Source organism: Trichechus manatus, unplaced genomic scaffold (assembly GCF_000243295.1).
Source record: "Trichechus manatus latirostris isolate Lorelei unplaced genomic scaffold, TriManLat1.0 scaffold00054, whole genome shotgun sequence".
Lineage (NCBI taxonomy): Eukaryota > Metazoa > Chordata > Mammalia > Sirenia > Trichechidae > Trichechus > Trichechus manatus.
Genome location: NW_004443990.1, coordinates 1,933,233 through 1,960,628, shown reverse-complemented (window position 1 = coordinate 1,960,628; position 27,396 = coordinate 1,933,233). Strand labels below are relative to the sequence as shown.

Below are 27,396 nucleotides of genomic sequence, written 5' to 3'. Positions count from 1 at the left end.
GTCTTTGGACTTGGGCAGACATGGCTGTGGCAGCATGCTTGTCCGTTTTCCCATTCTTGCCTGTTCTGATATTCTTTGGACTTGGACAGACATGACTCTAGCAACATGCTTGTCCGTTTTCCCACTTTAGTCTGTTCTGTGATATTTCCTTGGAGTCGGGCAGACATGGCTCTGGCAGCATGGTTGTCCCTTTCCCACTTTTGCCTTTTTGAATATATGCCGAATAAAACTTTCTTTTTGCTTTACTCAACTTTATGACGTTTTCCCCCTATATCATAGTTTATATAGCTAGTAATTCATATTCAGGTCTGTGTGCCTCCAAAACCTTTGATCTTTTCCTTTATTCCATACTTCTGTCCTGGATTCAGGAGAGTGAATGAATATTACAGTGTACCAACCATAGGCTAAACCGATACATGAAGAAAAGTACAGAACACAATATCAAAACCAGATTCATTAAACATATCACTGCAGGTAGAGCTCCTCTTAAATTAACACTATAAAAGCGGCCAGTGAAGCCCCAAAAAGTCACTTTGTATGTATTTTGTACAGAACAGATTCTATATTGTAATGATGTCCCATGCAAAATGAAAAAAATTAATAACATTGTAAATTTTATCATTTTAATCTGTTTAGTGATGTTTACATTTTTAAATAAAATTTATGATTCATTAAAAAAAAAAAAGTCATCCAGAATATCGTAATGTCAAGGTTTGTTTCATAATCTTCTTTCTTCAACTATTCGTTATATAGACTATACAGTGGTGATCCTTCTGTATGTCAGATATCTAGGTTCTCTAAAATTTCCTGGCTAGTAGCTCAGGAAATATAAACGGATCTATAGATTTGTATACATAACAAGAAATGGTGATGCTTCTCTAAACAAACATAGTCAGAGAGAGCTCAAAATTACACCTTTGGCCCAAAGCAAGGATGGAGCACCACTGTTCAACAGAAAGATAATGTGACCCTTATGTGTAATTTAAAATTTTCTAGAAGCCACATTTTAAAAAGTAAAAAGGAACAGGTAAAACTAATTTTAATAATATATCTTCTTCAACGTAATATATCCACAATATTATCATTTCAACATGTGGCACTAGCCAGGTTTCAAGTGCTCAATAGCCACATGTGCTTGGACAGTACAGGAGGGGAATTTCTAGCCTGCTAATACTCAGATACATAGGTCCTAAACAGAATATAAGAAACACACCAAGAAAAGAGATATGCTCTCAACTCCTTGTAATGTAGGGATTTCAATACTTAACTTTCTGAATAAAGGTTCAAAAACTGGAGTGGATTCTTTCCCATAGGACTTCTATTAAAATCCAGTACAATCACATGACAAAAATTAGATTTAGCTCTTAGAAAATATACAATACTCTTTGCAATGCTGCTATATGAAACATATACTGTAGTAAAATGGCTGAAGACATAGTCCCATTTTAATAGATTTGTGGCCATGTCTTGTTCTTAACAAGTTTAGAATCAGATATTCACAAATATCCTTCTCTTCTTCAACATACCAGCATTCTCTGACACAAAAACATATGAAGTTGAGAATGAGATTCTGAGATCAGGTAACAGCACATAATGGCATATCATACGCTTTTAATTATTTTCATTTATGATCAATATTAAAAAAATGTACATTGATAGAATATTTACTCAAAGTATAAACACAATCTGGAATTATATGCCAAGTAACAGACCTGTTATTCAGCAAATCCTACAATCATTACTTCCAGACTTCCAATTTAGTAAATGGCAAGCTTGGTTATTCGGAGCAACCCACCTACAGATAATAAATAAAAACCTAAACAAAATATTAAAAATATTTTCATAAAAACATGTTTTATTATGATAAAACAATATGTTAATATGTTTTATTATCAACAAAACAGTGAAGAATTACAGGGTCCAAAACTAAATAAAGACAAAAAAATCCAAAGAGGTAAGCTTACTTTTGCCATGTGGATTTACCAATCCAAAGAAACAACTGCTTCAGTTATGGCAGCTACCTAGGGCAATAGTACAAAAGTAAAAGACCCCACTATCGTCACCAAAAAAAAAAAGAAAAACCCACCCCTATTAACCTGAAATCGTACAACACAAGACCCTCAGGGTAAAAGTGATCAAAAGTAAATTGAACTATTAGACTGTGGTTGAGGTTTGCTATCAACTGGTGGTTCAAGAAAACCTCTGGCCTGTAATTTGGGCTGATATGATTCCAAACTACTGTGTTCTGCTTGCCCTTAACGGAAGCAAATGAAAATTCTTTTTGGAGGAAGGTACATCATCCTAGATCTCCAATTATTTTTTAAAATAATGTTTCAAATAATATGACCACCATATAGTCAGAGATAGGCATATGAGAAAATAAGGGAGGGAGGGAGGAAGGAAGAAAGGAAGACATCTAATGCTGGAATTATAAAACAAAGTTAATATTATGTTCTCTTCACTAATTAATTATAAAACAGACTTGAAAACACACTGTGGGAACAGAAATCCCTACACCTAGACAACGAGCTAATCAATGAAAACATAAGTATTAATTCACCAAGAGAGGAAAAAAAAAAAAAAAACTAAACAAAAGTTCAAGACAACATGTTTTATTTTCTTTAAAATCACTTACCTATAAACTAGTTTCTCTAAACAATAAATTACAACCAATAGTATGTTTATTCACCTAGAGGCTCAGTAATATTTAAATGTACTGTAAAATATTTGAGGTCAACACCAAAGAGTACCTAAAATAGAACATCTTATTAGCTATATCTACTTATATTTGTTACATTATTTTAAAATAACAGATACTGCTTCAAGCTGATATGCTATTTTCATTGGAGAAACAAACACAGTCTTTGAGGAAAATTCACTAAGCAGCAGTAACACAGATTTAGTTTCATTACTGAAAAACTGGATACTTCACTATAAGCTGAAATATGATATCCCAATAAAAGGAAAATCATTTCACAAATGTTTAGCTCATTTATCATGAACAAAATAAAAGACAAATAAGAATCCAAACTGAGCAACCGTCACAAAACAATATGTATATTAATTGTTGAATGAGAAACTAATTTGCTCTGTAAACTTTCACCTAAAGCACAATAAAAAAAAGAATACAAACTGATAAAGATATTTAGTTTCTTCTCCAAAAGGAAAAATTCTTAATGTCCATCTTTAAAGACTTGTTAAATAAAGTGTGATACATATATATAATTGGATAATGTACAGGATAAGGTAGCATCAATATTCACTGATAAATAAAAACATATCATAATAGATTAAGAGGAAAAAATAAGCAAGTTGAAGAATAAGTATAGTACAATCCAGATATCTTTACAAATGTGTTTGTATATCTGCATATGGCCACCTATCTCTGAATCTCTTTAAATATCTTCCAAAAACACAGAAAAACAAAGAAGGCAAATAAAAACGCCCTGGAGAAGAGCCAAGATGACGGCTTAGTCAGACACACCATACAGTCCCTCTATAGCAAAGACCCAAGAAACAAAGTTAAAAAGATACAGACAATAATCCTGGAATCCTGAACATCAAAAAAAGAAGGATAAAGAATTGAATCAAACGTCAACTGGTAGGAAAAATTGAGCGAACATAGCAAAGGAGGAGTGACATGGAGCACAGGGGCTCTGCCAACTGTCTCAGCTAAATATGGCCATCTTGAGACAAAGGCAGTAGTGACCCCAGGTTAGGAGCACAGGAAGGCAACTTCATGGCAGTTGCATAAAGACAGAGAAACTGTATAAACACACCTGAAAGGTGCGTACATCACAACCTGGATCTAAGGAAGGAAAACACAGAAAGGAGAGCAAGAATTCCGGGGATCCTGCGGTCCACAGAGCAGGGAGGAAGCCAGGATCCAGTGTCAGATATACTCATGAACAGCTCTCCCTGGCCTCCAGGGTGGTTAGCACACACGAGGTGGTGGATCAGCGAAGTATCAGCAGGAGGTCTCCCACTCAACCAGACTCCAGGCATACCTCCTTCTTGCACTTGTGCAGGGGCAGGTACCAACTGCAGACTACAGTGGACACGAAGTGGCCAGGCACCCATGTCTGATAAATGAAGAGGCACACTCCTCCTCCCCTCATCCTCCTGATCAGAAGCCCTGACCACTCTGGCCAAATGGAGACCACAATACAAACATCCCCCAACCCCCTCACCCAGCCCTGTCCGCTACCCCCAACTACCCACCTGAAGAGTGGCAGTAAGCACGCTCCCACATGATCAGCTGCCCACTACCCACACCCTCCTTTCAAACCAGCAAGTGGCACTGACCTGCAACCACGCACACGTGCCTGCCCACCACCCACCCGCATCCCCAACCCTGCAATCACATGCACGTGCCTGCCCACCACCCACCCTCATCCCCAACCCAGCGAGCAGTGGCGACCACACAAGCATGCGTCCACCTGCAATCTACTCCCCCCTGAACCAGTGAGTGGCAATGACTACACGCCCATACACGCACACACCCATCACTCACCTCCCCTCCCCTCCCCCCAACGTGGTGAGCAGCAGCAACTACACACTCACACACATGCACACTCACCACCCAACTCCAACCTGGTGAGCAGCACAGACCACACGAGCATGCGTGCACACACCCACCACCCAGTTCCCACCTCAACCAGTGAGCAGTGGCGAATGCACTCCCGTGAGCATGCCCACTTGCCACCCACCCCAATCCAGTGAGCGGTGATGACAGCGCAAATGGCTGTCCGCCGCCCACTCCCTTCCACCCAGAACCAGCGAGCAGCAACAACCACACATCCGCACGTGCACACACCAGCCACTCACCTCCCCCCCAACCCAGAGAGTGGCAGTGACAGCGTGCCCACGCTTGCGCCCACCCACCACCCACCCCAGACACGGCCAGCGGCAGTGATCGCACAAGCGCGCTCACACCTGCCCACCACCCACCTCTGACCCAGCAAGCAGAGTGACCATGCAAGTGCACACTAACCAGCCCAACACCAACTCCCCCAACAACCAGCGAAGAGCGACGACCACGCACCAACACATGAACATACCTGCAACTCACCCTCCTTCTCCCCAACCTGGCAAATGGCAGGTGTGCACCTGCCCATCACCCAACCCTGACCTGGTGAGCAGCGACGACCACGCAAGAATGCTTGCGCCCACCTGCCACACACTTACCCCAGACCAGAACGAACAAGTAGCAATGACCAAACATCCACTTGTGCGCAGACCAGCCACGCCCCCCACTACCCCCTCACCTGGCAAGTAGTGGCAACTGTGCAAATGCACACGAGCATGCCAGCCACCAACCCCCTCCCCCAACCCAGTGATCAGTGGTGACCACACAAATATATGCACACATGCTCATCCCCCATCCCCCTTGACCCAGCAAGTAGTGACAACCACACACACCCCTCATCCGCCACACCCCCACCTGCCACCCTATCCACTTAGAAAGTCCCACTGCCCGCTCCTGCGCCATTGGGTCAAAGACAGACAGTAGACAAGACCCGCCCTGCCCGCCTTCACTACCCCCACACAACCAGCAAATAGAAGTCATGCTCACACTCCCAGCCACTGCTCCACCCACCCAAGAATAGGTGGTGAGTACTCCAGTGTTGCCAGACTAGCAACCACAGCAGCATGCCCATGCGCCTGCCGAGATATATCAGAACAAAACAAAATCAGGATGAAGCAAACACACAATCAGAAAATAAACATAATAACACCCTAGTGCCTCAAAGACAACAGACAATATCAAATCACATAAAGAAGCTAGACAAGATGGCTCAAGCAGGAGACCAAAACAAAGGGCCAGAAAATCTTCCTGAGGAAGAAATAGTAACGGCACTATCTGATAAGGAATTCACAAGTCTTATGTATACAGTCCTCCTAGAATCGAGGAAAACAGATAAAACCAAGGAACACACAAAGTTCTAGAAGAATTCAGGAAAATACAAAAAGAAATTGACAAAATATATAGACAATTAGAAACCACACAAAAACAGCAACTAGAAATTCATAAGATTAACAATAAAATTACAGAAATAGATAATGCAGTAGAGGGACACAGGAGTAGAACTGAATTAATGGAAGACAGAATCAGTGAAATAGAGGACAAATCACTTGATACTAATTTGTTTGAGGAATATTCAGGGGGGAGAAATGAAAATGAAGAAAGTCTAAGAGTTATGTGGGACACTATCTAGAGGAATAATTTATGTGAGAGGAATCCCAGAACAGAAGGAGACAAAAAAAAAAATTTTTTTTGAAGATTTACTGGCAGAAAACTTCCCTAATATCATGAAAGACAAGAAGCTATCCATCCAAGAAGCTCAACAAACCCCCTACAGGACAGTCCTCAAAAGAAAGCCACCAAGACATAATCAAACTTTCCAAAACCAAAGACAAAGAAAAAATCCTGAGAGCAGCTCGGGAAAAATGAACTGTCACCTACAAAGGGGAATCAATACGTCTAAGCTCTGCTTTCTTGGCAGAAACCATGTTGGCAAGAAGGCAACCAGAAATTATATATCCAGCAAAACTGTCTCTCAAATATGATGGTGAAACTAGTATATTTCCAAACAGAAATTAAGGGAATTTGTAAAAACCAGCCCGAGCTTACAAGAAATATTAAAGGGAGTCCTTCGGACAGAGAACCAACAACATCAGACAACAACCCAAGATTAAGACACATGACAAATCACCGAGATACCAACCAAGACAAAGAATTTGTAAAAATAAAATAAAGCTACAAGATTGAAAACAGGGAAAAATAGACATAATCTGTAAAAGATGACAACTTCAAAATAAAAAGGGAGAATAAATGGTGTAGCTACAGAACTTCTATGTGGAGAGAAAGTCAAGGCAGTATCAAGATATAACAGATTGTTTTAAATTTAGGACTATAAAGGTAAATTTCAGGGTATGCACAAAGAAAATTAATAAAACTACTCATCAAAATAAAAAAGAAAACCACAGAGACTCAGTAAACACAAAATCAACAACAATGAATGAAGGAAATGAAAAAGGAAAAATCCATAAACAAAAAGAACTCAGTAAATTAAGCAGAAGAAAGAAATTGTCAACACCACAAAAACAGGCACAACAAAATGAGAGCAGTAAATACATATCTATCAGTAATCACACTGAATGCAAATGGATTAAATGCACCAGTCAAGAGACAGAGAGAAACAAAATTGATTAAAAAAAAATGACTCAATGTGTTGCCTACAAGAGACACATCTCAGACACAAAGATAAAAATAAGCTAAAATTGAAGGATGGAAAAAAATTGATCAAGCAAATAATAACCAAAAAAGAGCAGGAGCAGCAATTTCAATCTCTGATAAAATACACTTAAAGGCCAAATCTAACATAAGAGACAAGGAAAGGTACTATATAATGATTAAAGGGTCACTCCATCAAGAGGACACAACCATAATAAATATTTACACACCCAACAAAAGAGCTCAAAAACACATTTAAAAAAAAATACTGAGAACAGAAATAGACAATTCCACAATAACAGTAAGAGACTTTAACACGCCAATTTGATGAAGGACAAAATAACTAGAAACAAACATACAGAAAATCTAAACATCACAATCAAGCAACTTGACCTCACAGACATATACAGAACACCACACCCAACAGCAGAACAGTACACATTCATCTACAACACACGTGCATTATTCTCCAGAATAAGACCATATTTTAGGCCACAAAGCAAGCCTCAATAAATTAAAAAACGATGAAATAATCAAAGCATCTTTTCAGATCACAATTCTATCAAATTAGAAATCAATAACAGGAAGAACAAGGGGGAAAAAATCAAATACATGGAAACTGAATAATACCTTGCTCTAAAACCACCGGGTAAAAGAAGAAATTGAAAATAAAATTTATAAATTCCTAGAATCAAATGACACTGAAAACACAACATACCAAAACCTCTGGAACACAGCAAAAGCAGTGCTCAGGAAATACAGCAATAAACGCACAAACCAAAAAAAGAGAAGAAACTAGATAACTGGGAGTTCCTAAAAATAAAACACTTATGCTCACCAAAAGACATCACCAAATGAGTAAAAGGAGAATGTACAGACTGCAAAAAAAGATTTGACCATGACACATCCGACACTACCCCACAAGTTTTCCAAGAGTGCCTGGTGGGTTCGAACTGCCGACCTTTTGGATAGTTCGCCATCAGAGTTTCCAATTAGGCATTAGAGAGATATGAATCAAAGCTACAATGAGATACCATCTCACTCCAGCAAAAATGGCACTGATCAAAAAAACAGGAAACAATGAATGCTGGTGAGGCTGTGGGGAGACTGGAACTCTTATACACTGCCGTTGGGAATATAAAATAGTACAACCACTATGGAAAACAATATGATGCTTCCTCCAAAAGCTAGACATAGAATTACCATATAATCCAGCAATCCGACTCCTAGCAATATATCCTAGAGAAATAAGAGCCATGATAAGAATAGACATATGCACACCCATGCTCACGGCAGCATTATTCACAATAGCAAAAAGATGGAAACAACCTGAGCGCCCATCAATAGATGAATGGATAAACAAATTGTAGTATATACACACAATGTAATACTACACAATAAAGAATAATGATGAATCCACAAAACAAAACATGGATCAATCTGGAGGACATCATGCTGAGTGAATTAAGTAATCACAAAGGACAAACGTTGTATGAGACTACTATTAGAAATAGTCAAGAAAATGTTTACACCCAGAAAGAAACATTTTTTGATGGTTACCAGGGATGGGAGAGGGAGGGAGGGAAAAATCACTAACAGAGAGTAGACACATGTTAACTTTGGTGAAGGGAAAGGCAGTACACAATATGGGGGAAGCCAGCACTACGTGACCAAGGCAAGGGAAGACAGTAAGAGGTACGCAAGAATAAAAGACAATCCTGCAACAACAGTAATAACAAGAAATTATGAGTGGATACATAGGTAAACAGGTATGCTGAATAGGTATGGGAAGATGTATGAAGAGTACACCCACGTGCATATATAGGTTTGGCTGCGGATATTTCTACATACATATTTGTATGTGTTGCATGTATATTCATATATATAATAGAGCACACAGGAGGCACAGTCATGGAAACATCCTAGACACAACCAAACATCTTGCAGAACTGAATTACTGGGCTTGAAGGCAAAGGACCACAGTCTCAGGGGACATCTAGGTCAGTTGGCATAACACAGTATATAAAGACAACATTCTATATCCTACTTTGGTAAGTAGCACCTGAGGTCTTAAAAGCTTGCGAGCAGCCATCTAAGATACAACTATTGGTCTCTTTCCATCCAGAACAAAGATGAGTGAAGAAAACCAAAGACTAAAGGAAACAATTAGTCCAAAGGACTAATGGGCCACAGGAACCACAGCTTCCACCAGCCTGAGACCAGAAGAACTAGATGGTGCCCAGATACCACTACCAAGAGCTCTCACTGGCATCACAACAGAAGGTCCCAGTGGGAAAAAAATGTAGAACAAAATTCAAATTCATAAAAAAGACCAGATTTACTGGTCTGAGAGAGACTGGAGGAGCCCCCAAGACTATGGCCCTTAGACACCCTTCTAACTTGGAACAGAAGACACTTCAGGAGATCACCTTTCAGTCAAATAAAGCAGGCCTATAAAATAAATAACACCCACGAGGAAAGTGTTCCTTAGAACAACTGTCTATAGGAGACCAAAAGGGCAACATATGCCCAAAAGCAAGGATGAGAAGGCAGGAAGGGGCAGGAAAACTGGATGAATGGAAATGGGGAACTCAGGGTAGTAATGCGGAGAGTGTTGACACATTGTGAGGATTGCAACCAACGCCACAGAACAATCTGTATCTAAACTATTGATTGGGAAACAATGTGCTGTGTAAACCTCCACCTAAAGCACAACACATAAATAAAATTTTTTTACAAAAAGTATAAGCAGGAGAGATTTAAAAAAAAAAAAAAATCCACCAACTTTAAATAAGATTTATATGGAGGGGTCATAAATATTAAAAATTGGCAAAACTTTCTCCTGAGCTGGCACCAGAGTGGGGCAGAGATTGGTAGAAAAAATGAGAGAGTAGAATACTCCTAGCATATATAAAATCCCTATGGTTTACTCCCAAAAGCAGGGGGTCTCACCCCTGAGTAAATACAGGTGTCCCTTGCTTTTCGAAAATTAGCTTTATGCCACTTCATTTTTATGAAATACCTAAATTAGTGCCTGTTTTTGCTAATCAAAAGAAACCCAAAGAGGATTTTCGCTTTTATGAAAAAAATCAAAAAGTGAAAATAGCGTTTAGAGTTTGCTTTGCAGCGAATTGTTAAAGAGGCAGTGTGTATCTGAGCAGAGAAAGTGGCATTACCAAGCTCCTTTCCTGGGAACTATACTCAGTAACTTAGCATCAAGCTGCCACAGCTTTGAACTGTTTCTACGAGCATTGGAAAACCTGTTGGCATAGTGTTTAAGAGCTACAGCTGCTAACCAAAAGGTCAGCAGTTCAAATCCACCAGGCATTCCTTGGAAACCCTATGGGGCAGTTCTACTCTGTCCTATAAGGTCGCTATGAGTCAGAATCGATTCGACAGAAGTGGGGCTATGAGCATCTGTGCTTTATTTCGATTTATTTTTGGGGTCTGGGAATGTTCAAAAAATATAAATTAATGGTAACTGCTTCCTCGCTTTACGTCGTTTTAGCTTACGAAAGTTTTCACAGGAACACTACTTTCAGATAGCGGGGCAAACAAGTACTGAAAACAGGTCTGAGATCTGTTGGATCAAAGCTTTGGCTACTATAGAGTCAAAGGAAGGGAACTTTGTAACAGCATTTTTCACAATAGCCAAAGAGTGGAAACAACCAAAATGTTCATCAACAGATGAATGGATAAACAAAATTTAGTATATACATACAATGGAATACTACTCTGCCATAAAGAGAAATGAAGTCCTGATGCATGCCGCAACATGGATGAACCTTGAAAACATCAGGCAGAGCAAAATAAGTCAGTCACAAAAGGATAAATATTGTATGATATTACTTACATGAAATAAGCGAAAATATAAACCAAAGAATACTAGTGGTTACCAAGAGTAGAAAGAGGGGGAAAAGGAGGAGTTTTTGCTTAGGAGGCATTGAGTTTATGTTAATAGTGGTGGAATGATTTGGAAAAGGATGGAGAGAATGGTTGTGCAAGTTGAAGAATGCAATCTGTGTTACTGAACTGTACATGCAAAAATTGTTGAGATGGCATACGTTACGTTATGTATATTTTCACCACAATAAAATTTTAAAAAGAGAAAAGGAAGGGGACAAGAATGTGGCAAGGCCAGTGATGTTACTCATAGAGAAAGCATCAGAGAAGAACCATGTCAGAAGTGGGATGTTTCCCTGGGGAGCTTAGTGGTGAAGCAAATAAAGAAGCAAGCAGCTAAAGGTAAGGGAGAATCAGAGGAGTGACTGAAGCCATTGCATCAAGGTGCCATTTCTTAAGGAAATCACTATACCTACAGACAAAGGCACACTTCAACTAAAAAATCAAGTAAAACATCCCAACCTCTACACCTCAATAAAATTGACTGTTACTGCTGCCCCAGGAAAATCATACTGAGTTTATCATCAACAGAAAAAGAAATAATATTCACACAAAACAACTAAAGAAACAGTAAAAAAGCAGAAAGAATCAAAACTTTTTAACTGAATCAAAATACTATACCCTGAAAAAAAAGGTGAAAAATTATAACACAATTATATATAGATGTATGCCTCACTCGTTATTAGTGCTGTCAAGTCTCTTCTGAACAAATGCCTCACTTAGTTATTTTAATCTGTTCCAGAAAACTGCCTCTAAATGAAAATGCATTTCATTTCCATTACTTTTAATGGGGAAAACTGTAATGAGTTCTATACCAACAGTGGTTTAGAACAATAACCATTTTATTTCTCGTGAAAGCATATGTCTATACGAAGACTTAAACGTTAATATTCACAGCAACATTATTTGTAAAAGCCTAGACCTGGAAATAAACCAAAAGTCTATCAACAGGGAAATGGAAAAACAAATTGTGGTATATCCATACAATATAATATCAGTCAGTAATAAAAGGAATGAACTAATGACACAGGCAACAAGATGGATGAATCTCAAAACAAAGAAACTGAAATAAGCTGGTCCAAAAAAAAGAATACATATTGTATGATTCCATTTATACAAACCACTAAAAAATGAAAATTAATCTATAGTGACAGAAAGTAGATTACTGGTTGCCTGGGAAAGAGGAGCAAGGAAAAATGGAAGGAGTGAATTACAAGGGGACATAAGGAAACTGAGTGGTGATAGACATGTTCATTATCTTGTTTGTGGTGATCGTTTCATGGGTGTATACATATGTCCAACTTAATATACTGTACCCTTTATATATGTATCATTTATTATATGTCAATTAGACCTTAATAAAGCTGCTAAAAATATGTGTGTGACACACATACTAAAGTTTTTCTGCTACAATTTATAATTCTCAATGGGGGATGATGTTAGCATATCAAGGAAGTTGCATTAATAAATAAAATTCACAACATTTTAATGTTTTGTGCTGTAATTTAACAGCAGTTGAACATAAAATACACTAATTCAAACAAGTGCAAGAAAACATGGAGAACCATGTTCTTGTTGGTTCAGTCTGGCCAAGCGCTCAGGCTTGAAAGTGCTGATACTGTGTTTCTCTCAGGTCTTTATCCATTTTGACCTGCATACAACCATTTTGGTAGGCCATTTGAGATTTGTACCAATTTCAGAATTACAAGGGAATATACAACAACTTTCATAAATACTATTTCACATACCTCTTAGGTGTGTCAATAGATCAAATACTTATTTTAAAATAAACAAACAGCTTTCCTATGATTACAATTTTACACGACAATATAAGTATCAGTTTACATTAACAAGCCAATCTTACCCACTGAGATTTGTTCCGCGTGTGTTTTAAAACTGTGAGTCAACTGTATAAAATCCTGGCTTTCTGCTGGTAATAGGGAACCCAAGGTAAAGAAGGGAGAGCGCTGACATGTTGTAGGGTTGTTAACCAATGTCATAAAACAGTATGTGTACTAACTGTTTCATGAGAAGCTAGCTTGTTCTGTAAACCTTCATCTAAAGTACAATAAAAAAAAAAAGAAAGAAAGAAATACTTAAAATTCTGGCTTTCTGCCTTACCACATGATAACTAAAAATTTGTGTTAAGTGATTAAGTGAACTTGGTCATGATAAATGTACATAATTAACATTCATGCTAGTGATCCTTGTGACTAAAGGCAGTCTTAACTTTTCCAGATATACAAAAAATATCTCTAAGTCACATGTCAGAATGTAGTTAAAAAGCTGCCTGGGCCAACCACACATAGAACATGAAGTTTCCCTGATATGTGCCTCCTGAAAGAGAATCCTTTCACAATAATAATGTCATCTTATTTCCTTACAATTTCACTACATCCATAATCAGATGAACAGGTGAGAGGGCCCTGAAGATGGATCTTGCCCACAAAGGATCCAGGGTAACATCACTTGGAACTCATTAACTAGTAAAAAAACAACCTCATCCATCATAGATTAGACATGTTTTTTTTCCTGGCTTCCCTGCACATATCCTTGCACATAAGCACTAGGTATATAAACACTCACCCCTCATTCTTGTGTGTAAACCTCTACCCAGGTGACACTGCACATCCCAAGAATCTTGGCGTTGACCTTCTGTCCACCATGAAACTACATTTAACCTTCATGTAAGTAAGCTCCCTAATAAAGCCTTGTCTGATAAATATGGCTTTCACTGTCTCTGTGCTCTCAGAGCCACTCCTGCTGCTGGTCTGATGGGGTATGACAAAAGAGATCACGTCTAGCACACTCTGGTAGCTCTACAATACTAAAGTACAAAAGCCCATAAACCATCCATGATATCAGGTCCTAGTATGCAGATCCATCTCATATTAAAAACCTCTGTGCCAATCTGGGATCTTGCACAAATGGAATCCCAAAGATGTGAAAGCCCGTAACTGGGAAGCAGTCAAGATAGCCACAGAGCAATGGTGGAGGAAAGAGCTAGGAAAAAAAAAGCCAGAACACCCACAGAAGGCCTGAAAAATACCAGAGAGATGGGCAAGCAAAAAACCTGGTACCTGAAGGAAGACCAAAGAACCACTGGAAAAGCCCACGTCTGATCAGAAGAGTCTGGAATCAGCATAAATCTATTTTAAAGCCTGCAGAAGTAATACCAGTCAAAGATGTAATTCCATCAGACCTCACAAATACAACAGGAAGAGAATCAGTCAAATTGGAAATGCTTACTATCAGATGTAAGGGCTCTGGAACATTTCACAACAAAAAGAAAAGTTACTCAAGCAATCTCCAGTCTAGTACTATTTAAAACAAACTATAATAGCTTTAGACAGAAGTTGAAATAAAGTCTCTTATTTAAAGTACCACTTCAGGACCATGAAACTACATTTAACCTTCCCATAAATAACTACTGCTTTCGTGAGTGGCTCCTAAATACTAGTCCACTGACTTCTTCTGCCAATCCAAGATGACATGTTTAATATTTTGCAGCAAAATTAAAAAACCTATTAATATTGTGAGCTAACTGTATTCTATCTAATGAACAGATTTTAATTTTGAAATCAAGCCCTTTTTCCTATTTTACTATTAAAATCCTTTTGTTTTCTTCAAGGTAAAATTAAGCTGTAACAGTCATTTATGTTTTTTAATGTTCTTATTTGGCCAAAAAAAAATTTTTTTTTTAATTTTCTGATTCTTAAAATCCAAAAGCTTGGAAACTATGGCCATATCCGCTGCTGTCAAGTCGATTCTGACTTATAGCAACCCTATAAGCCCTATGGCCACAGAGTACCCTATATAACAAGAGATGAGGTATTCCTGACCAACAGAGATGAAGAAATTTTTTTCATACTCTTCCAAGAATTTCCTACTTCATATCATGAGGCAGTTAAATTATATGAACTTCAAGGTACCTTCCACTTACAATATTCTATGACTCTCATCCTGTAAAAGTAACATCATGTGTATAATTTAGACCCATAATATGTTAGATTAAACATTCTTTAAGGTCTGCAGTCAGCTATTGAATAACATTACTCTTTTGCTATTATTCATAGTACCCAACAAAATGCTAACCATAAACAGTTACATTCTAGGAATTGTTTAACACATAAAACACAGTGAACTTTGGTTTCCTAAGACAGGGTATATTCCTTTTCTGTCCATGTTTCTCCTACCTCCCTCAAATTATTACACAAGACACTGACTTAATCCTTGGATTAAGTAGCACAATAAACATTATCTGTTTCCAAGACCTCAAACGGCTTTTCTAGAATGATGTTGGTACTGTCTCTCACAATAATAATAACAACAACAACACCAGAATATTGAAATCAATGGCATTTTAATACGAGTATCATTAGTGCAACAGAGTCAGTTTTTCCACTTCGGGCTAAGTGCAAAATGCTTATTTCTAGACAATAAAAGATGAGGAAGGACAGGGATTCTTCCCATAGCATTTTTTCTCCTTCTTCGAGTTATAATTCATAAAAATTATACATAAAAAAGAAATTCTTAATGGCTTTTCCCAAGGATAATTTAATAGGCAATACTATGTATATGAGCAGTCAACAAAGTACAAACCAGCTGGTGCTCACTAAAGCATTTGCCAGGAGATGGAAAGCAAATTGGACAACCTGTACTTCTTCAACGAAAGCATGAGAAGGGTCCTATGATTTTGTATGCTACCGATTTTGATGAAGATACCAAAATTCAGGTCGAAAAATTACGGGTTGAAGCCATGGAATAGGACATTCGGAAGAGGTGCAGTGAGCCCTTTCAAGACCCTGATGCATGAGATGGATTATTACTAGGACTGAGGAGAGCAAGACACATTTGAAGCAGTGGGGCACTGCTGTTTCTGGCTCTGTGCAAAACTCGACAGGCAAAAGATTTGGTTGCTATGGAACACATATGCTGCCTTTGTTTCCTAAGAGGGAAATTAAGTTTCTAGCAGTGCTTCAACCCATAATTTTTCCTGTTCCAGTTATAGATCTGGCTCACCCAAATTTTAAAAATTCGTGTCTGTTCCGGTGTCACTTCCTCCACCATGACTAAACCAGGAAGAACCACTTTGAAGCCTTTGTTATTTTAATACCAAGAAGGAAACAAAGTCAGACAAGATAAAATCTACATTCTCAAGGTGCACGTGACACTAAACAACATCTCCAAGCATCCACCACATGAGTATGCAGGCTTTCTCCATCTCTATTTGATTTACGTAGTCACTTCTGTATTTGCTATCTCTTAACTACTCTTCTACTTGTTCTATTATTTCAATTTTTTTCCATTTGCACACTCAGTGGTTCCTCACACTGTCTGCCTGTTTATGCCCGTCGAACTTGAGCCTCTTAATTCAAAGTTATCTTGGTCGCAATCATATTCCCTGTCATTCTGCACTATTTCTTCAAGTGCCTCCCACTGTTTGTCACTTTATTAAAAAATTGGGGGGTAGGGGAGCCCTTGTTCTTTTTTGAAGTTACTTTAAATTAGACAAAAATTGGCATTTTGCTTTATTAAATAATAATGTTTCTTAAATTATCTACCTCTATTTTTCATTACCCATTTCCTTTTTATACTACTGCTATCATGTAAAGAAAATCCCCTTTGAATTCACTAAACAATGTGTTAAAGTAAAGAAATAACAAATATACTGCATTAACATATATAAAACATTTTAAAAGTTCATGATTAAAAACATTTGAACAGTTCATGTTAACAACATATATTGTGATATTCTTATTTAAAATTTAGGTTGGCTCTTTATTTCCATTTTGCATGTTAAGAATACTTCTAAACGGTTGTGAAGTGATGGTGAAAAGCTAATAAATATCTACAGAACAGAATTATTTCCCAGTTTTCCTTGAAGCTAGGAGTTCTGGAGTTAAGAAGTGGTCTAACTAAAAGAACAATAGCCATCTTGAGATCATTAGGGAAAGGACTCATATTCTTAGGATGTCAAAGCTACAAAGATCCTCGATCACTAACGACACCAGAGAAACATTTTACTAGCCCTGGATGGCCTGCCCACAGCCTTCTAATTACATGATTTGTTTACGCCCCTATAACTTCCTTACTGATAGGAAAGGTCACTAAAAACCTGAGACCTAATTCATTATTACCCTTTGAGAATAATATTCTCATTTAACAGATGGAGAAATAGAAACAACATTTGACTTTATGAGTAAAGTCATTTGCACTTTGTTATCTTTGTCCACAGCACCCTTGTTGTCACAAATGCAGCCAGCATACAGCATTAAGAGCATGCGTGCTTAGGTTTGAATCCAGAGCTTCATTGTGTAAAGCCAATGCCTCAGTTTCTTAATATGTAAAATAATGGTACTTATTTTATAGGATTGCTGAAAGGAATATAAAAGAGAAAGTTTATGCAATGCCTTTAGAACAGTGCCAGGCACATGCTACAGCATCAATAAATGTTAGTTATCCTTTTCGTTTGTTTGCTTTTATTATTATTACCACCAAACAGTAACTTCTATTCTACTGTAAAAAGGCATAATAAAAGTGATTGTATTAGAAACATGTAACATTTTTCTTAATGATGCTAATCTTCTATTTCAAGAATACATTCTAATCTATTGCTGGCTTTCTTTTGCCCCTGCTATCATCCTGCGTATGAGAAAATAGTAATAAGAGAAATAATAAGGTGAGTGCCTGAGTCATGGAAAACCCTAAATAAGTTTTACTTCCTTTCCCTTCTCTCTTATGAGAGCATAATGTTATGGTTACAAAGATGTCAAAGTTCCCTCTGAAATGATAATACAAATAGTTGATTTATAATCACGGTTCAAAGACTTTTTAAAAATATCCTTACCCAGAAGATCCAATGCTCTTACAAACACCAAGGAGGGGTCTTTTTTCAGCAAAGTTGTCACACTTTTGAGTACCTGATAGGAGCATAAAATAAAATGTAAACTACGAGAAGTATTCTTCTATACCTCCCATTATCTTCATACTCTAAAAATACTTACAGCTGAAGATATAGCAAAATATTCACTATAAATTGATATAATTTATATACTTGCCTGAAGAAAAAGTATAAAACCTACATAAACCTATAACCATTAAAGAAATTGTACCAATAAGAGCCATCACATGAACAGACATATGCATGCACATGTTCACTGCACAATTATTCACAATAGCAAAAAGATGGAAACAACCTAAGTGAGCACCAACAGATGAATGGATAAACAAACTACGGTACATACACACAATGGAATACTATGCAACGATATAGAAAAAGGATGAATTTGTGAAACATCTCACAACATGGATGAGTCTGGAGGGCATTATGCTGAATAGGTCAATCACAAAAGGACAAATACTGTATGAAACCACTATTATAAGAACACATGAAAATGTTTGCACACAGAAAACAACTACCTTTGATGGTTACGAAGGAGGGGAGGGGTGGGAAGGGAAAAACACTAACTAGATAGTACATAAGTGGTAACTCTGGTGAAGGGTAAGACAGTACACAATGCTGGGGAAGTCAGCACAACTTGACCAGGGCAAAGTCATAGAAGTTTCACGGACACATCCAAACACCCTGAGAAACTGAGCTACTGGACTGAGGGCTGGAAACCATTGTCTCAGGTGACATCTAGTTCAACTGACATAACATAGTCTATAAAGAAAATGTTCTACATCAGATTGTGGTCAATAGCAACTGGGTTCTTAAAGCCTGCGAGCGGCCATATACTGGTCTCATCATGGCTGGAGCAAAGGAGAATGAAGAAGACCAAAGAAAGAAGGGAAAGATTAGTCTGAAGGACTAATGGACCACAACTACCACAGCCTCCACCAGGCTTGGTCCAGCACAACTAGATGGTGCCCGGTTACCACCACCGACTGCTCTGGCAGGGATCACAATGGAGGGTCCTGAACAGAGCGGGAAAAAAATGTAGAACAAAATTCAAATTCACTATATATACCAGGCTTGCTGTTCTGACACCCTTTTCTCTCAGTACTGACGTCACTTCTGAGCTTCAGCCAAAGATGAGACAGGTCTATAGGACCAACAATAATACACGTGAGGGACATGCTTCATAGTTCAATCAGGTATACGAGACTAACGGGCACACTAGCTCAAAAGCAAAGATGAGAAGGAAGGACGGGACAGGAAAACTGGACGAAAGGAAACAGGGAACCTGGGGTGGAAAAGGGCAGAGTATTGATATATTGCGGGGTTGGCAACCAATGTCACTGAACAATTTGTGTATAAATCTTTGAATGAGAAATAAATCTGCGCTGTAAACTTTCACCTAAATCACAATAAAATCTTTTGGTTATTGTTGTTGGTAGGAAAATACTTGCAGACCACATATTTGACAAGGGATTCATACCTAGACTATATGAAGTACTCTCAAAACTTAACAGCAAAAAGCAAACAATCTAATTAGAAACTGGGCAAAAGAAATGAAGAGACATTTTATTGAAAAGAATATATGGATGGCAAATAAGCACTAAAAACCTATTAGAATAGATAAACAAGTACTTGTGACATTACCAAATGTTACAAAAATACAGAAAAATGAGATCTTTCATACATTGCTGTCGGAAACGTAAAACGGTACCATAACTTAGGAAAATAGTATGTCGGTTTCTTTAAAAATTAAATATGCATTTACCATACAACCCAGAAATCACATTTCTGGGCATTTATCCCAGAGAAATAAAAATGTGTGTCCATATAAACCCATACACAAATGTTCATAGCAAGCTTATTTAATAGTCAAATGGCCTTTTTAATAGTCAGATGTCCTTCGATAGATGGTTAGACAAACTGTGGTACATTCCCTAGCATGGAATACTACTCAGCGCTATAAAGGAACTATTTATACACGAAACAACTTGGATGGATTTCAAGGGCATTATGCTAAGTGAAAACGCCAATTTCAAAAGGTCATATATTGTGTAATTCCATTTATATACCAATCTGGAAATGGCAAAATTATTATAAACATGGAGAACAGATTAATGGCTGCCAAGAGTGAAGGATGGTGGAGGGAAGGGTAGTATGATTATAAATCGGTAGCATGAAAAAGATCTTTGTGGTGATGGAGTAGTTCTCTATCTTAATTGCAGTGGTGGTTACACAAATCTACACGTGATAAAAGGGTACAGAACTATACACACACAATGTACCAATGTCAATTTCCTGTTGTTGTATACTTATATAAGATGTAACCATTAGGGGAAGCTGGGTAAACGGGTGTGACTCTGTGTGACTCTCTATCATTATTAAAAAAAACAAAAAAAACACTTGCTAGAATTGATCTGTTAGTGTTTTCCTGTAATATTAAACAAGTTCGTTTTTGCTCTTATAAAAGGTTATCTTCGATCATCTTAAAATTACTGTCACCAGCTACAACTACTGAATGTTCTGATCTGGAACATAATATAGAATCCTGATAAAAAGGGAGAAAAATGTAGAACAGAACTTCAAATTCTTAAAGAATCCAGACTTACTGGATCTATTGAGTCTGAAGCAGTCCCCAAGATTATGGCCTTGAGATGCTCTTCAAATCTTGAATTGAAACTATTCCCTGAAGTCACCTTTAAACTAAGTAACAGTTCAGCCCAAAGAGAAAAGACTGTCATCCTTGAATACTGCATTGACCAAAGGGTTAACAGCTATTTTAAAGCATCGATGGGAAAGTTGGAGGCAGGGAGATTAAGGAAATGGAAATGAAACAACTAGAACAGAAATAACAAGAATATTGACACAACGTAAATAAAGAATTTAACCAATGACACCGAGCATGATGTCTAGAAACCACTGAATGGAAGTGGATTTTGTTGGAAAAAAATTAGCTGCCCATGTTTAAAACATATATATGTATATATATGAGCTATATATGTATGTATATTCAGTATATGAAATTTATTAAATGCATAAATATATAAGAATAATAAACACTAATTTCAGGACAGGGGTTTACTTCGTAGGGGACTAGGAAGGAGATATGATTTGAGAGAGGTGGCCAACGGGTTTCATCACTCTTAACAATATTTTGTTTCTTAGACTGAAGGGTAGGTAAAACAATGTATAACATTAATAATCCATATCAACGAATCCTTCCAAAAATAATAAGGTTTAATCTACAGGAGGACAGGTAAATGATTACACACATTTAGACTGTGACCTGCCATAATATAATACCTTTAAACTGTGATTATAATAAGACTGAAAATTAAGTTAAGACAAGTTCTAACATGCCTTTACACCAGACCATCCTATCAACATCAGAATATGATAAAGTTCAAAACTAAAAACATAACCAATGTTTATGTATGCAATTCTTTATAATTATTTAAATTTGTAGAAGCTTATAACATTCAATCTTTTAATAAGACGTCTACAAGATTTTTAAACAAATCTACGACTACATGCTGAGAAAGAATCAAGAATATTTTTATTCAAACATTAATTTACTATGGATTGTGTGTTGTTATACTGCTAACAAATTAATCAGATTTCACAATTAACAATATGACTTTTGATCCAAGTACAAGTTAAAAATTAACTGGTCCAAAGCTCACAATACTTATGTTCCAAATTAATTACAACTGAACTTCATCTAAACACAGCCATTTCTTCACTCCTCCATATTTTACCCAGTATAATGTGAAAATGTCTCACATCAATAACTTCACCTTCAACAATACCTATTTTCCTTCTCCTTCCTGGTCTTTACAAGGTCTTTGCAGTTTGTACCTGAATTATAAATACCAATTTGATATTTTGATGAATGGAACATCATGTCTTTAAAACACAAATAATACTGGTAAAAATAGTTTGATTGTTTTGCTTTTTTCAAACGTGACTTGAAGGACTCCATTTCTTTCCACTGACCTATGGGGGTATATCAGTCCAGTAGACTTTGCTCCACAGAAGGTCAACCAGCTGACACCAATGATTTATATTGTTCAGGGATATTCAGAGAAGATAAGCCAAGCCAAAATTTTAAACTACAAAATAAAAGCCCTAAAATGAGAGCGGCATAACCGCCAAAGTACCTACTATCCACAAAAAGAAAAACCAAACAAGCAAAAAAGACTAGAGATTACAATAAACAAATATTAACAAAACCTCCATATTTATTTCAGGCATGTCTTAAAGTAAAAAAACATTTTAACTTCAGATTTGGAAAACTATGCAATAAAACATTAACTCTGTGTTAAATAATTATATTGTCTGAATAAATATAATTTCTAAAGTGTTAGTATAAAAATTCTACAATCTCATGACCAATGTAGCTATTAACCTGATTTCTCATCCCATATAAGTAGCAGCATGTACTCTCCATGATGCCTAATGGAGTCATCACCCTCCCATAACATAATCCTCCAAATTGTAGAGGATTAACTTTTTATATATAAAATTGTGTATTTATTTGCATGAAGAATACGAAGAATGACGTTACACACACCTGTTCTACAGCATTTAACAGAATGTAGCACAGTGATTGAAATGAAAAGCAGCTAGCCAAATCCATCAAATATAAAAACTATTGCAATCCTGTTGCAAAGTCCTTTTGTTAAACTCCTTTTTTTCTAAATCCTTTTAATTCTGTCCTATAACACTAAAACATTTATAAAAAGCTTAAAATCCTAATAAATCACACAATTAAAGTAATGAAAATGGGCTGGCCCACCAACTCACTGACTTCTCTCCCACTCAAAATTCAAAACAGTTTGCATGTTAGAAAATGTTAAATAATATCCCCACTATGCACACCTTTTGTAAACTCATTTAAACCAAAGAATTTAAGCTCATAAGTCAACCTTAAACATTTTCAAGACCGCAAACAGAAACCACTTATGCCTGAGTCCAAAACCAGATCTACAGGCAAATAAAAATCCAATTGATAATGCAATATTCCAAGTCCATGCTTTTGATGTTGAGGGTGATGTCTGGAATATAAAGATCTTATACTAAAGAATGCTAATAGTAATTAATTTCTCCTGACAAAGTCTTTTCTAGAAAAAATTCACTTTATCAGCTAAACCACTCCCAATTCCTCAATTTCCTTTTTTAGTTTACTGAAAATATTTTCTTAAAAAAAACGATTTAGTTCATCAATCAGTTTATCCCTGTCCAGTTTTACTTATAGACTCTGCCAGTCGGAGCTTCCTAGTTGTAGTCAATTTTGCAGATCTAAATTTTGACCAGGAAGTTTGATTCTATCATCACGTGTAGTCAATAAATTTTATTGTGTGTAATTTTAGATTCTGTCAGTTTTCTTTTGTGCTGCATATTATGAACAATAATCTCCACTAAGAACTGGATAATCTCCATATTTATTTCTTACCTAAAACCAAAGAAACGTGGGCAATTCTTTGAGACAGAAAGGAGAAGAATGAAGTGGAAGATGAGATGAAGAGGGAGAAATAGGAAAACAGACAGACGGAGAGGCTGCAGGTATCATCAACCAACCACAAAAAAGACAAACAAGACATGAATCTTACTGTCTTGAATTGTTTTACCTATGTATGATCAACGAAGAAGTCTTTGCCATTTGCCTCAAACACCCAAAATGTATATATACATTATAGTCTCCACAGTGACTTCAATAAGTCTTAAATATTAAAAAACAATATTTTTTCAAAACTGCTGGTTTCACTACCTTCCTCCAAAGCTAAAATATTAAGTATATGAAGTATCCATTAATATTCAGAGGCATCCTATTATTTTACTTTGATGATCTGGCCCTTTGTGCTCTTCCACAGATCAGACTCATCAGACTTTAAAAAGAACCAAGTCCAAAACTTCCATTTCACAGATTAACACGTAACCACTGCTGTCACGTCGATTCCGACTCATAGTGACCCCTACAGGATTACACAGATTAGTAAACTGATATTAACAGAGATATAAAAAGTTGTCCAAGTTATTGTGATACTAAATGCTACATCTGAACCAGAGAGCCCGCCCAGAATTCCTTCCTCTGCTATCCCTGCTAACAGAAAAGACCTATTGTCAGAAAAAAAAATCATCATTAACTCCTCTACTGCAAAGTATAAATAATTAATAAAGGCTAACGTATTTAACCCCTTAGTGCTTTAATCCTCTCATTCGCAAAATGGGGATAAGTACCAATACCTCCCGTAGGATTCTTCTGAGAATTAAAAAAGATACTATATGCAAAGGACTAAGAATGGTGCTACAACATGGTAAGAACTCAATAAAATATGCAACTAAAACTTTACAGAGTTAGAGGTGTTGACAACTGTAATATGATGAATGAATTCATTTTTCTGGTAAAAAATCCTGTTCACATCCTTGACTCTTGTCTTGCTCTCCTTACCTAACTCTTTCCACCTTGCTCACTCTGCATCCACAATGGCCTCATTACTATGCCTCTAAATGCCAAGCATACTCCTGCTTCAGGAACATTGCACATACTTTCCTCTCTGCATGGAAATGCCCAGTTATCTCCTAGTTAGCAGCATGGCTCTCTTCTATACTTGTATACTTTTGTCGGGGTTCAAACCACTCACCTTTCAGTTCAGCCAAGCGCTTAAAACAGGGTTTCCTTCTACTTTTTTAGATCTCCTCAAATATCCCCTAATCAGAGAGGCCTTCAAGACTACCCCATCACTCTCTATTCCTTATCTTGATTTTTTTTCTTCATAGCACTTATCAGAGCCTCACATAATGCATATTTTACTGTTGATTTTCACCACTCGTCTGTCGGTGTGTCACACTGTGGTGGCTTACATGTTGCTGTGATGCTGAAAGCCAGGCCACCAGTATTTCACATACCAGTAGGGTCACCCATGGTGGACAGGTTTCAGGGAAGCTTCCAGACTACAACAGACTAGGAAGAAGGACTTGGCAGTCTACTTCTGAAAACTGGCTGGATAAAACCTTATGAATAGCAGCAGAACATTTTCTGGAATAGTGCCAGAAGATGAGCCCCTCAGGTTGGAAGGAACTCAAAATTCGAGTGGGGAAGAGCTGCCTCCTCAAAGTAGAGTCGATCTTAATGATGTAGACGGAGTCAAGCTATTGGGACCTTCATTTCCTGATATGGTATGACTCAAAATGAGAAGAAACAGCTGCAAACATCCATTAATAATCATAACATGGAATGTATGATATATGAATCTAGGAAAACTGGAAGTTGTCAAAAATGAAATGGAACGCAGAAAGAACAATATCATAGGCATTAGTGAGCTGAGATGAACGGGTATTGGCAATTTTGAATTAGGCAATCATATGATCTACAATGCCAGGAATGACAAACTGAAAAGGAATGGCATTGCATTCATCATCAAAAAGAACATTTCAAGATCTATACTAAAGTACAACCCCGTCAGAGAGAGGATAATATCCATATGGTTACAAGGAATACCAGTTAACATGACTATTATTCAAACTTGTGCACCAACCACCAAGGGCAAAGATGAAAAAATTGAAGATTTTTACCAGCTTCTGCAGTCTAAAATTGATAAAACATGCAATCAAGATGTGTTGATAATTACTGGTGATTGGAATTCAAAAGATGGAAACAAAGAAGGATCAGCAGATGGGAAATATGGCCTTGGTGATAGAAATGACACTGGAGATCTCATGATAGTATTTTACAAGAATGACTTCTTCATTGCAAATACCTTTTGTCAACAACATAAACGGCAACTATACACGTGGACCTCAACAGATAGAATACACAGGAAGCAAATCAACTACATTTGTGGAAAGAGACAATGGAGAAGCTCAATATCACCAGTGTGAACAAGGTTAGGGGCTAACTGTGGAACAGACCATCAATTGCTCATATGCAAATTCAAGTTGAACCTGAAAAAAATTACAGCAAGTCTATCAAAGCCAAAATAGGACCTTGAGTTTATTTCACCTGAATTTAGACACCATCTCAAGAACAGATTTGATGCGTTGAACACTAATCACTAAAGACCAAACAAGTTGTGGAATGACCAAAGACATCATACATAAAGAAAGCAAAAGGTCATTAAAAAGAAAGAAAAGACCAAAATGGATGTCAGAATAGGCTTTGAAACTTGCTCTTGAACGTAAAGTAGCAAAAGCAAAAGGAAGAAATGATGAAGTAAAAGTTGAACAGCAGATTTCAAAGGGCAGCTCCAGAAGACAAAGTAAAGTGTTATAATGAAATGTGCAAAGATATGGAGTTAGAAAACCAAAAGGGAAGAACATGTTTGGCGTTTCTCAAGCTGAAGGAACTGAAGGAAAAATCCAAGCCTCGAGCTGCAATATTGAAAGATTCTTAGGGGAAAAAAAACTGAACAACACAGGAAGCATCAAAAGAAGATGGAAGGAATACGGAGTCACTGGACCAAAAAGAATGGGTCGACGTTCAACCACTTCAGGAAGTAGCATATGATCAAGAACCAATGGTACTGAAGGAAGAAGTCCAAGTTGCACTGAAGGCATTGGTAAAAAAACAAGGCTCCAGGAATTGATGGAATATTAATTGAGATATTTCAACAAACAGATGTAGGACTAGAAGCACTCACGCCTACGCCAAGAAATTTGGAAGACAGCTACCTGGTTTACCAACTTGAAGAGATCCATATCTGTGCCCATTTCAAAGAAAGGTGATCTAATAGAATACGGAAATTATCAAAAAATATCATTAATATCACACACAAGTAAAATTTTGCTGAAGATCATTCAAAAGCAGTTGCAGCAGTACACTGACAAAGAACTGCCAGAAATTCAAGCCAGATCCAGAAGAGGACGTGGAACAAGGCATATCATTGTTGATGTCAGATGGATCTTGGATGAAAGCAGAGAAAACCAGAAAGACGTTTACCTGTGTCTTACTGACTATGCAAAAGCATTCTACTGTGTGGATCATAACAAATTATGTATAACATTGTAAAGAATGGGAATTCCAGAACACTTAATTATGCTTTTGCAAAACCTGTACCTGTACCATGAGGAAAAATAGACCAAGAGGCAGTTGTTCAAACAGAAAAAGAGGATACTGGGTGGTTTAAAATTAGGAAAAACTAATGGAAAGGTTTACCCACAAAAAGTAACAATCTTTGTTGGTTACGAGGGATGGGAGGGGTGGGGGAGAAATACTAAATAAGCAATAGATAAGTCGAATCTTTGGTCAAGGGTGAGACAGTACACAATACTGGGGAAACCAGCACAACTTGTACAAGGAAAGGTCATGGAAGCTCCATAGACACATCCAAACTCCCTGAGGGACTGAATTGCTGGG

The 27,396-nt window shown here is 37.2% G+C and overlaps 1 protein-coding gene across 3 annotated transcripts in view; it reads right to left on the bottom strand.

Annotated features, from left to right (window-relative positions):
• Positions 1 to 27,396, bottom strand: part of BCAS3 (BCAS3 microtubule associated cell migration factor) — a 641,765-nt gene that overhangs the window by 531,032 nt on the left and 83,337 nt on the right. For all 3 annotated transcript variants that reach the window (XR_002824359.1, XM_012555963.2, XM_012555964.2), the window contains exon 7: positions 17,991 to 18,063. Coding sequence is in view for 2 of the 3 variants with exons in the window: in XM_012555963.2 (XP_012411417.1) it covers positions 17,991 to 18,063 (73 nt within the window). In the remaining variant the exon portion in view is untranslated. The remainder of the gene's footprint in view (positions 1 to 17,990; positions 18,064 to 27,396) is intronic.